The following is a 12231-nucleotide window of genomic DNA, read 5'->3' on the forward strand; positions in this document are numbered from 1 at the left end:
CTGCAGGGGTTACCCGTCCACGCCCGTCCATGCTGGAGGGCTGACGGCTGTGCGCACATCAGCGCTCGCACACAGGCTCCCTCTGCTCTGCGCGAAGGGCCTGCCCTCTGCCCTCCAGCATGCACACGAGCCACATGCCATCCAGTCTTGCGCCGGGGAACATGGCCACGCCGACTGGGGGGTGCACAAGAGTCGCCGGGAGGAGCGGGCGCGGTGGTTAGGGAATCCGCACGCCTGACGTTGGTGTCGTATTTCATCTACTTACAAGACAAGGCGGCGCCCCCCCCCCCTCGCTGCACTCGCTGCACATGCTACACGCTGCTCTCCCCTCTTCGTATTATTATTGCCCTGACCGAGGCCTGGTGTGGATGCAGGGCCAAAGTTTATACCGTCGGGTTTTGTGAGACGTCCTGCTGGCTCCAAACAGCTGCGTACATACACACTACCACACCCTCCCACACGCCCTTTTCTCCCTCGGGCTCCCTTGCCTTGTTCCTCCACTCACTCTTCCTTGCTCCCTCGCTCGCTATCTTCTCCATCCACTGCCGTCGCCGCCGCCCTCAGTTCCCGTGACGTCCCCTCGACCCGCACCTTGCTGGCACATCTCCACCGCCGCCCGGCCTTTTCACTCGTCCCATTCGCCCGCCGCTGCCCTTGGTCTCGTCTGCGACATTCGCCCACCCCTCCTTGTTCTCCCTCTCATTCGCTGCTGCCCGCTGGTGTCCGTCACGCTGCAGGCCGCATGCAGGCGAGAGCATGGACCACAGTGACTTGGGGCCCCTAAGGAACCGCTACTCATCACCGCCATCACCACGCCATCCGCAGTCACGACGACGACTCCACGCTCGCCCCCCGTTGCTTACCCGCCGCCTCCTGCGTCGCCAGTGCCTGCCCGCTGGTCGCTCACGAACCGCATCTTCAACATCAACCTGCGCTCCTTCTACCAGGGCCCCCCGCGCCTGCCTGCCGCCCGCCTCTGGAACCCAGTTAATTCTTCTCCGCGCGCCCTCCAAACACACAACCCGCCCCCAGCTCCAATACCCCCGCCCGACGACCATTACCCGAATCTGCCTATCCAAACAGACGCCCCGGCTGCCACAGACGACGTCCGCGACGAGTACCCGCTTCTGACGCTCCCCCAGCAGCGTCTTAGCCGTCAGAGTCCCGTGCCAAGCTCCCTCGCCGTCGAACGCTCCGGTGACAACAGCATCTCCGCCAGCGCTCGCACCAGCATCGGCCTGCCTCGTCCTCCACCTCGAAGCCTGCAGTCGCCCAGCTCTGCAATGCCACCAGAGCCTGTCGCCGCCCAGCATGCCGACAAGGACGTAGAGGCTGGACGTCCTCATCAACCGGGCCTGTCGCGCGCCTCGCTGCCCGGTTCCCGACGCTCCTCAATTGGTTCCAGGCCATCAGCTTCTGCCGCCGACGAAGATGAAGACGGCGATGCAGTCTCCGAGTTTCCCTGGGGGCCCTCGCACCCCTGCTTCCCTCATCCTAACCCCCATGTCCCACTCGATTCGGAGCTGTACAACACGACGCGCATCATCCGCATTAAGCGTGACTGGATGCTTAAAGGCGACCTCGCCCCGACCTTTGCCAACTTGTATCCCGAGATTCTGGATCCCCTCATCACCGAGGACGATTTTCGCATACTGATCAAGAAGATCAACGATGATCTTACCGAGGCCTTTGACCCATTTACCCTCCGCGCTTGTCTTGATACTGTCATGGGTGTTGCTACCTTGTGGCTATGGGAGGATGCTGGCTTCACAGGTGTCAAGAAAAAACTGGCTCAACTCGAGAGGTGGATAGAAGACTGGAATCACAATGTTGGTGCAAAAGAAGCCGTCAAAATCATCCCACTAAGGCGGACCGGCTACCTTACAGTATGCATGCACCCCGCCCAAAAAAAGCAAAAAAAACTTAAACGAGGTCAACTTCAACTAACTCTCTGCTTGTAGCTTGACATACAGATCCCAGATCCTCATCTTGGCCCTGATTCTGGCTCGCGGCCCCAGACTCAAGATGACGGCCACCATATCGACTCACCACAACAAACCGACCCATACCCACCATACCCTATCACACCTACACTGCAGGTGAACTCACAACCAGCGACGATTGGAGCCAATACCTAAGTCTCCAATTGCACGCAGCTACGAAACAAGGTGATGCACAATCAAAAAGGCAACAACGACTTGGAATTTTAGCGGCATGCGAACCGGAGTTTACAGGGCTTGGACTGCGGGCTTCTTTTGTTTTTATTCTTTTCGTCTTGCAAAATCGAGCGAGCGCATCATGACATACGCCTGTTGCTTTTTTTTCTCTATCTTATCCCACTAGACCATTCGGCGGCGACGCAACAAGATTTTAATGTTTGTTTATTTCAACCTCGCTTATCGGTTCCTGTATCTTTTTTTTTCCCTCCCTTTTCCTATTCTTAGATCTTGCGTTCCTGCCGTAAGCATTTATCATTGTTTTTTCTTTGTGGTTGTACCTCCGATACCCGAACTTGCATAGCTGCCGCTGGTGCTGCTGCAGCTACTACTGACTGTCGCTTTTGTAGATCTGCGCATGTCTCTTTTTTTTCTTACCCCTTTCTTATCTGTTTACCCTGTGTGTTTACATGGCTTCATGTAATAGACTCTATGGCATACGTCTCCTTGTCATCCGCATGCATTCCAAGTCATGTATCCGGGCCAGAAATCATTCTACATGCCCTTTTAATTAAGGAGGCATGGCTTGCATATATACAATGCGCCGCATGACTATATTGTTGGTCGTGTTTGCTTTGTCAGCTACTTGCCCTCATGCCTTCCTGCCTACATCCTACTAATTCCGATGATCGTATTTCTATTCCAAATATCTTCACATGTAAAACTTGTTTTTTCTCAGTGTAACATGTCGCTCACTACTCACCAAACTAAACGTAATTCACTACCCACTCCCGTCTCTTTTTTCCCCTCTTTCTTTTTTAAAATTCGAAACAGAATGACTCGGTGGTGGGGGGGGAAAGCGCCGAGTTCTTCGCCTCAGGCTTGCGTCTGAGGCTAGTGCTTCAGACTAGTGGCATCACCGTTGTCCGTCTTGGTACACATACTTTAGCCTTATCAGCTTTTTACGCTTACCGCCCCTTTTTGAATCCTTTTGGGTCCCTAGAGGGGTTCTTTGGGTTATAGTGCTATGCTGTGCTGACTAACTGGGTTGTTTGAAGGGGTTGTGCTCTAGACGCTTGTTAACTTCGAGAGAAACAGAGTCATGATGGGAGAATGACTTGACAAAAGTATTACGTCTAGCTAAAGGTACTGTCCATACACGAGAGATGAAGATGATGGAAGAGTGGACTCCACTACTTACTCATTCCGTCTTATCCAGGAACACCCTGACAAGCAAAACTCACAAAGTCAGACCGCTCTTCCACCACGTCTCCCCAGCATGCCAGCGAATTACCTGACCACTCCAGTACAACCATCCATCGTGCTTATCAGGACCCAGACCCACGCCGCGGAGAATCGAAATTGGCACAGGCTCAAAGAGCCATACGCCGCCTCGTGCAAAGTCATCGCACAGTAGATGAGCAGTAAGGTAGAACCAAACATGGACATAGACAAATGTCCAAGTTCTCTTCAGCCACCCAGGTAAACCCCGCCCTACGCCGGCCGCACGCGCAAGCTGCGTGAGCCAAGTCTCTACAAAGATAGCAACAGCTTGGAGCAAGAAGAACGCCATGGGACCCTGCAGAGGCTGCGTGTCGCCTACACAAGTCACACTCCCACTTGCATGCACGACGCCACTTAGGAAGAACGCAATCAGCAACTGCAGCATCTTGGCCGCCTTACTCTTCCTATCCAGCCGCAGCACTTCAAACAGCTTACGGCTGGGCTCTTGAAACGCAAAGCGGAATGTCTGATGCCACCAGTTGCCCCACCAGCCGGCGATGCCGTGGTCCAGCACGACACTGTAAGGCGCCCACGTCTCCGGGTACATCCATGGTTCCGCGCGGGCGCCGAGCAGCGAGGGTGACAGGACGCCGCTGAAGAAGAGGGGCGCAAGGGCGAAGACACATTGCAGGGCAAATTTGATGCCGAGCATTGAGAGCAGCATGCGGTATGCGTGAGTCATGTGTGGCGAGCTGGTGATTAGGGAGGGCAAGTAGGATGGCGGGTCGTGATTGATGTAGCCCCAAAAGTAACGGTCGTGCATCATGGCTGTTTTGATGATGTCAAGGGCGAGGTAGCCCGTTGCCAGTGTGCGGAGGTTGCTGCGGAGAAGCTCTCCGCGCGTCGCGTACTGCTTCACTTGGCCGGCGTGCGTCTTGAACGAGTGCTTGGGCACAATGTCGCCTGAGTTGTGGTGAAGCTGAGTCTGAATCGCTTTGGGGGGCGGAGGCACGGCCGAGATGCGCCAGTTCCAGCCCATGCCACGAAAGTTGAACAGAATGTCATTAACCCAATCTAGTCGCTCCAGCATGGGACTGAGGGGGAAGGGTTGCCACGCGAATTCGCCGTGACGATCCTTTGGACCAGTTGAGTTGTTGACGACATCGTCTCGGGCCGTCTTGTGATCGTCCGTCTCTTTTGTTGCAGAAGACCCATTGAATAGACTCCGTTTGCTCGACCCAAAGACACCCGTGGTTCTCTCGATCCTCATGAAATCTGTTTGTGCATCATTGCACACGAGTATCGCAAACACCCAGATCGTCATCCATGAGTTAATCAATCCATTGACCAGTGCTGGTGCCAACCCTCTCATCAGCGTGTATCTAATCTTGAACGCTGCACACAAGAGCACCCATGCGAAGGCCAGGAACCGGCATTTCTTCAGCCATGGCCGGTTCTGGTGCGGAATCAAAAGGTATATGGTGACCAGTAGCAAGTCTATGCCTGCCCATGGATACAACAACGGTTGGTAGTCTCCGGATGCAATGGCCTTGTCGTACTGCGCGTAGTGGTACTTTATCACATCGTGGTATGAGTCAGGCCATGAACCGGAGGTTCCGAATGGCATCGTTGAAGTAGACGAAACGAAAACAGTAGGCTGAAGTGTGTTTAGAAAGAGAATAGAAAAAAAATAAGAATACAGTTTTGTGGAGGCGGCTGATGCTGACGAAATAAGCGTGGCGAATATAGACTCCTGTTTCCCAGTCTGCAAAGGGTCCAGCTGGTACAAGCTTGACAAAATGTGGCGAACTATGAGCCTGGTTATCGGTAAATAAGCCTTCTGCACTGTATTTGCTGGTTGCACCCTTTTGTACATGACGCACTGCATCTTGCAGTCGCTGGAGAGAAAAGGTTTGCGCTAAACCTAAATAAGCCGTGGCTCGGGGCATGAGAGCGCTGGCTGCAACACCAAACCTTTCCCATCGTGACATTGCCGGACTACAACGGCCACACAAAGTACAGCGACATAGTTACCTTCTCACCCTAGTCCTTCTCTCTTTCTAGCCTGAGCGCACAACTCGAGGAAAGGTCGTCACGATGGTGAACATTACAGAGAAGATCAAAGAGTGGGACAAGACCCCTCCCAAGTTTTTTGATGTGGCCCTTGGGCTAACGCTTCCCCCGCCAGGATTGAGGAGGAGATGCGGAGGACGCAGAGTGAGTTTTTCGCAATCTGCACTACCGGAAATCAGAGTTTGAAAGCTGACTTTGTGTGCACAGAAAATAAGGCTACAGGTATGGTGATTGCCCCTCGCTGTGCATGTTTTCACACCCACGTAGAATTCCGTGTCACGTGCTGATATGGACACACAGAATATCATCTTGGTCTACTCAAAGGGCAAGGCACCGGCAAACTGTAATGGAATATGTGACTTATTAACAGTTTTGGTATAGAAAGCTCGCTCGTCTCCGCGCACAACTACTGGAGCCCGCAGCGGGCGCAGGTGGTGGCGGCGGAAGTGGTTTCGATGTGTCGAAATCAGGTGATGCGCGTATAGCCCTTGTTGGATTTCCGTCAGTCGGAAAGTCGACGTTTCTCTCGAGAATCACAAAGACCAAGTCTGAAGCTGCGTCCTACGCTTTCACCACGCTCACGGCCATTCCTGGTGTGCTCGAGTATGGTGGTGCGGAAATCCAGGTCCTGGATCTGCCGGGTATCATTGAGGGCGCTGCCGAAGGAAAGGGGCGTGGGCGGCAGGTCATTAGTGCAGCCAAGACGAGCGACCTGATCTGCATGGTTCTTGATGCTACCAAGAAAGCGGAACAGAGGCGGTTGCTCGAAGCTGAGTTGGAGGCGGTAGGGATCCGGTTGAATCGGTCGCCACCGTAAGTTTAGGTTATGAACGCGCACTATGAAGAAACCTAACGATATTGCAGTAATATTTACCTCAAGCCCAAAAAGGCTGGTGGGATGAAAATTAGTTTTCAGGTTCCGCCAAAGTATATCGACGAGAAGATGGTGTACAACATTCTCAAGGATTACAAGATGCTCAACTGCGAAGTGCTAGTGCGCGACGAGAATGTCACTGTTGATGACTTCATCGATACAATCATGAAGGACCACCGCAAGTACATCAAGTGTTTGTACGTGTACAACAAGATTGACAGCATTGGCCTGCCGCACTTGGACGAACTAGCAAGGGAGCCAAATACGGTAGTCATGAGTTGCGAACTAGATTTGGGCATTCAAGACGTGGTGGACAGGTGCTGGGAAGAGCTAAGGCTGATCCGAATCTACACCAAGCGAAAGGGATGCGAGCCGGATTTCTCAGAGGCGTTGATTGTGCGGCAGGGAAGCACGATTGAGGATGTTTGCGACCAGGTGCACCGGACGCTCAAGGAGACGTTCAAGCATGCACTGGTGTGGGGAGCGAGCGCCCGACATGTGCCACAAAAGGTAGGCTTGGGCCACGTTGTGGCTGATGAAGACGTAGTGAGCATTGTGGCCAAGTAGATGGATGTGCATTAGCGGGTCCATTACGTCGGCCCAATGTTTGGAGCACAGAAATGCATCCTCCGACAATTGAATGTTCACGTATAAAAAGAAAGACGTGCTCTGCTACGTACTTAGTGTACATGATGCGTTCCTGCTGACGGCAACCGCGCACCAGCCACAGCGGTCTAGCCGGCGGCACGCGTATTGTTTATAAGTTGGCAGCGCCATGGTGGCGTGTCGGCGGCGGTTCAGGCATCCGAGCATGCTCCGAGCATCGGATGAGAAGATCTGATAAGGGCAATGCCGCGCTGCCCCTGGTCAGCCCATTCTCGGCTTCAACGGATGCTTCATTTCCGCACTGCGAGATTGTGATGCGGGATCACGTGAGGGCACTCTAAACAGGCAGCTGGCAGCCCTGATTGGCAGGCCTAGTGGGCGGTTGTGTGATTTACAAGCAGTCAAGATGGAACCCTGGCAGCCCAGGGCCGCTTTGCCTTGAGCCGAAAAAGTCGTCGCTGCGACCCGTTTATTATTGCTACGCCCGCGCAGTCTGGAAATCGCCATCCTGCGCGCCCACTTGCCTTTTTTCCCTCTCCCCATTGCTTTTTCTCGCGTTCTTATTATCGCGATATCTGGCCTGTTTCAACCACATTGAACCCTTGTTTTCGTCGTGCGCAGCCCGCTTCCATTAGATCCAACGGCGAATCGCACTTGTTCGGTACCTGACTATCCTCCCACTAGGGGACTGCCCACGTCACACCCACATCAGCCATGGACGTTGTCCTCGAGGTGGCAGACACCTTCATCTTCGACCCCCTATATGCCAAACTTCTGCCTGCCTATCCAGCCTCTGTAATCGCCAATGCCACCCTGTCCAGCATCCGCGAGGAGCCTACTGCCTATGCCCGCCCGCCCGCGACTTGGCAGTATGAGCCCGCCACCCAGTTCTTCTCCACAACGCCATCCAAGTATGCCTACATGAGCCAATGGCCGCGCGACGACTGGAAGCGGCAGGCACTGTCCTTGTATCTCATTACATGGTACGATATCTTCCCATGCACCACCCTACTATCAACATGTACATACCCTGCTCACACTCCAAATTCTACAGGCTCTTCGGTGTCCTAGTCTACTACATCTTCGCAAGCGCCTCCTACTTCTTCATCTTCGACAAGAGCACCTTCAACCACCCGCGATACCTTAAGAACCAGATTAAGCTTGAGATGAAGCAGGCCAACATTGCCTTTCCTGTCATGGCAATCTTCACCGTGCCCTTTTTCCTTGCAGAGGTCCGTGGGTACTCGAAGCTATACGATACCGTCGACCAGGGACCAGGATTGTGGTACAACTACATGCAGTTCCCATTTTTCCTCTTCTTCACCGACTCGCTCATCTACTGGATTCACCGCTATCTCCACCACCCTCTCATTTACAAGCATATCCACAAGCCACACCACAAGTGGATCATGCCTACCCCCTATGCCTCGCATGCTTTCCACCCATTGGACGGCTATGCCCAGGGTCTGCCCTACCACATCTTCCCGTTCCTGTTCCCACTGTCCAAGTTTGCCTATGTCCTCCTGTTTGTTGCTGTCAACATCTGGACTGTTTTGATTCATGACGGCGAGTATGCGCACAACTCGGCCATTATCAATGGAGCTGCCTGCCACACCATGCACCACCTGTACTTCAATTACAACTACGGACAGTTTACCACGCTCTGGGACCGTCTGGGTGGAAGCTACAGGAAGCCCAATGACGAGCTCTTCCAGAGAGAACTCAAAATGTGCCAGAGCGAGTGGAAGAAGCAGGCTGAAGCCGTTGACAAGATGGTCCTGGAAGTCGAGGGTGGCAGCGACGACCGCACGTACAAGTCCGACGAGCCCAAAAAAGTTCGCTAGACGCAAAGATGGAGAGAAGACAATTGACACGTTGGCAAAGAATTTAGAAATGTCGTTACGAAAGAGATTATGGGTGCCAGGGTCTGGTACGCGATTCAGGCCGATACGTCATCGGCTAGGCATTGTGGGCTATTTTTTTTCGCTTGTACATTACCATTCTTCGCCCTCGCTGTTACATCGGAAATTTTGGGTATAACAGTCTCGCTCGGGGTAGCGGGATTGACTTGTAATATGGCGGGGAATCGGCAAAGATTCTCTTGTCAAGACCAAATAATTGTAATAAGATTAGCACCTAATTGACCGCCCACGACTCGAACACACTTTTGACTGGACGATGACATGAAACCGGCTCGGACCATTTTTGAAGCAACGTGGGAAATGGCCCTACTCCGGCCCGCCTTTGGGGATTGGAGGAAAGATACGCGTCTGCTGATCTTGGCCGATGCGCAACTTTCCTATAGTATAGACACACCGCATAGTAGTTCCCCCTTGAATGATGTGGCAGGGACTGATTGGGATAGGGTTAAGTCACACCGAGTAGTTTCGGAATCCGGATTTGGACGATCGTCGGAATGCGACATTCTGGAAAAACGTTAGCATCTCACATCATCGGTTAAGTCTCGTGGCCTATAGCGTCCTGACCGCTTTTAAATTGCCTCATTTGGCGCTCTACTTTCCACAATTACATTTAAGGCTGACCATGCACCAAGACCACATACTTATATAAAGACATATCCGTCATTTTCCACATAGTCGCCACATACACACATATACACACACACACACAGACGTACACGCTCTACCGCCCACAATGTTGACCACACCCGACCTCCCCATTTCGATAGTATGCGTGCACGCCGAGGGCGAAATCGGCGACGTTATCATCAGCGGAATACCAGACCCAATGCACTGCAACACCATGTACGAAAAGCTGCTGCACTTTGAGTCAAAAGCAGACCACTATCGACAACTACTCATGCAAGAGCCACGAGGGCGCGTCTCGCAATGTATGAATCTGCTGCTCACGCCATGCCACCCAGAAGCCGACGCAGGCTTCCTCACCCTCGAGAGCGACGAATACGCAACCATGAGCGGCAGCAACACAATCTGCGTCACCACCGTACTACTCGAGACTGGCCGTATCGCCATGAAGGAACCAGAGACCAAAGTTGTGCTCGACACAGCAGCAGGACTTGTGCGCGTCCGCGCCCGCTGCGCCGGCGGCAAGTGCCTCAGCGTTGAATTCGACAACGTCCCAGCCTTTGTCTACGAACTCGATGTGCCCGTCTGCGTGCCTGGCATCGGCGAAATCTCCGTCGACGTAGCCTGGGGCGGCATGCACTACGCCATTGTATCGGCCGACGCCGTCGGCCTGAGCATCTCGCACCAGCACGGTGCAGACCTGATTCGCATAGGCGAAGCCATCCGCAAGAGCGTGCAAGACATCTACGAGCCGGTGCACCCACTCAACAATGGGATTCGCGGGGTGTCGACGATGCAATTTACAGAGCCTGTCCATGTCGAGCTTGTTTCATCGTCCTCGCCGGATGAGCTACCCGCCAAAGTCAAGACGGCTACCAACACGGTTGTCGTGTCGCCTGGTCGCCTCGATCGCAGCCCTTGCGGCACGGGCACGTCGGCGCGCATGGCGGTGCTGCATGCTCGAGGCCAATTGGCCGTTGGCGAGACTTTTACCCACAAGAGTATCATTGGCACCAAGTTTCAGTGCAGTATCGTGGGTACCACAAAGGTTGGCCGCTACGACGCCATCCTACCCCGCGTCAGGGGCCGCGCCTGGATCTCGGGTTACAGGCAGGTGGTTGTGGATGAGGAGGATCCGTTTCCCCTCGGCTTCAGGGTGGGAGATATGTGGGGACCTGAGTGCGGCAATGCTGGTTTGGCTGTGGATAGCTAAAAAGTTGGTGCAAGAAGGGCTTTAGAGTGTGTGTATGTGGTTTGTGTCTACTATGTGGTTTGTACAAGAGTTGGGTGTGTGTGTGTATATGGCTTATGACTTTGATAGAGGGGTTGGCCTTTTTTTTTCCTCAAGAGCTGGTCTCTTTTGGAAGGCGTTTTTAAGAGAAAAAAATCGGGGTGTTTTGGTGTTTGATGACAGAGAGAGAGAGGCATACTAGCTATAGTAACGTTGTTTTTTTGTTTTTTTGGTGGGAGTGGATAGAGAATATTAGATACATAGATTTATACAAGCAATTGTTGTAACATTGATTTGGAGTTTTTGATATGAGTCTGTGCTTTGGGTGACTTTGTAGTCTTTGCTAGCCTTGATATTTTTTCCAACCTACGCTTTGTACCCTCTTGCGCAATACTCACTGCACGACATCCGCTTGCTACCGACCATTATTTCCCGTTTGAGAAAGAGCTTACATCGGACTCGTGGCTAAACTTAATTTTGTCACGGACGGAAAATGAATTGCTTGCATGCAGCACGTGCTATTTTCCCGGAAACCTTATTTGACGCCCATAGCCGTCGGATAGATAATAATGGTATCCTCGATTAGCTTACGTGGTACGTGGGTCCGAAATCGATTTACTTACTGAATGGGGAATAAACTGGACACATCCGATATCGCTGTCTTTTTTCGGTACGGATATAGACAGTGGCTGTATTAACTTTGGTCGACGACAACACAAATGGTCAAGGCACAGTTATCTGCCCACTTTAGCACATCATCCGCGCTTGTCGACAATTCCCATCTCTACGAGCTGTCTGTACCGCAAACGGATTTCCGACACCGTAGAGAGCAGTTTTTTAAGTTTTGGTACCGAAGAAACTTTTCTTAAAATTTCTCCTTGATTGAGCTATTGCAAAACCAATTTCCAAGCCAGCTATGTATCTGATCACTTGAGATGGCCTGCATCAGTCAATAAGTATAGTTTACCGACCGCCCTTGCCGCAAATTTTCTTTGTTTCAAGTCATCTTTTATGAGGAGATTAGTTTATAAGCAAGTTCTCCATCCATCTCGGTTGCTTTATTGTACCTGTAGGCGCGATTAGATACGACAAATCGTCGACTAGGGTCACTAAGAAGAATTTTCATACATGTTTTTTTGTCGCGGAACATGTTCTAGAATACTGTTCTGACTGCAAAGTGTTCTTGTTAATGCTGGACTTCGGCAGGTTGGGGTGTGATCTACCAATCTTTTCCAAGAAAAAATAATAATAATCTAATACACTTTACACTGAATAGATCAATACAATCAAGTGATAGAATATGGTAAGAGGGAGACTGTTTGAAACGTTGAGGTCGTTGTTTGGAATTGCTACGTTAGTTTGTAAAGTCCGTTTTCCTTAGATTACATGTAGATTGAGAGATTTGCGACGAGTGTTTTTTTTTTGCAAATTCGATGCGACTGGCACGAATTTTCAACAAACAATCTGAATTACCAATCAAATTAAATCTAATCCAAGCTGGCCTCTTTTGGGAAAGCTATA

The 12231-nt window shown here is 52.0% G+C and overlaps 6 protein-coding genes across 6 annotated transcripts; 5 read left to right on the top strand and 1 right to left on the bottom strand.

Moving 5' to 3' along the window:
- Positions 1–756: 756 nt before the first annotated feature.
- Positions 757–2138, top strand: COCMIDRAFT_2097 (uncharacterized protein; the record flags this gene model as incomplete). The annotated part of the gene is made up of 3 exons (XM_007686184.1): positions 757–766; positions 826–1886; positions 1962–2138. 3 exons carry the CDS (start codon positions 757–759, stop codon positions 2136–2138), a joined length of 1248 nt encoding a protein of 415 aa, XP_007684374.1.
- Positions 2139–3396: 1258 nt separating this feature from the next.
- On the bottom strand, positions 3397–5007 carry COCMIDRAFT_2098 (uncharacterized protein; the record flags this gene model as incomplete). Its single annotated transcript, XM_007686185.1, has 1 exon — positions 3397–5007. One exon carries the CDS (start codon positions 5005–5007, stop codon positions 3397–3399), a length of 1611 nt encoding a protein of 536 aa, XP_007684375.1.
- Positions 5008–5477: 470 nt separating this feature from the next.
- COCMIDRAFT_85736 (uncharacterized protein) lies at positions 5478–6894 on the top strand (the record flags this gene model as incomplete). Its single annotated transcript, XM_007686244.1, has 6 exons — positions 5478–5506; positions 5569–5597; positions 5661–5675; positions 5754–5796; positions 5835–6266; positions 6318–6894. The coding sequence occupies 6 exons, from the start codon at positions 5478–5480 to the stop codon at positions 6892–6894; spliced, it is 1125 nt and encodes a 374-aa protein (XP_007684434.1).
- A 753-nt stretch (positions 6895–7647) lies between these two features.
- Positions 7648–8777, top strand: COCMIDRAFT_2100 (uncharacterized protein; the record flags this gene model as incomplete). The annotated part of the gene is made up of 2 exons (XM_007686186.1): positions 7648–7916; positions 7988–8777. The coding sequence occupies 2 exons, from the start codon at positions 7648–7650 to the stop codon at positions 8775–8777; spliced, it is 1059 nt and encodes a 352-aa protein (XP_007684376.1).
- Positions 8778–9588: 811 nt separating this feature from the next.
- On the top strand, positions 9589–10692 carry COCMIDRAFT_85723 (uncharacterized protein; the record flags this gene model as incomplete). Its single annotated transcript, XM_007686245.1, has 2 exons — positions 9589–10296; positions 10330–10692. 2 exons carry the CDS (start codon positions 9589–9591, stop codon positions 10690–10692), a joined length of 1071 nt encoding a protein of 356 aa, XP_007684435.1.
- Positions 10693–11382: 690 nt separating this feature from the next.
- Positions 11383–11592, top strand: COCMIDRAFT_85614 (uncharacterized protein; the record flags this gene model as incomplete). Its single annotated transcript, XM_007686246.1, has 1 exon — positions 11383–11592. A coding segment is annotated over one exon (210 nt), but the record flags the coding sequence as incomplete, so codon positions are not given.
- Between the last annotated feature and the right edge of the window lie 639 nt (positions 11593–12231).

The sequence above is a fragment of the Bipolaris oryzae genome (assembly GCF_000523455.1).
Source record: "Bipolaris oryzae ATCC 44560 unplaced genomic scaffold scaffold_17, whole genome shotgun sequence".
Taxonomy (NCBI): domain Eukaryota; kingdom Fungi; phylum Ascomycota; class Dothideomycetes; order Pleosporales; family Pleosporaceae; genus Bipolaris; species Bipolaris oryzae.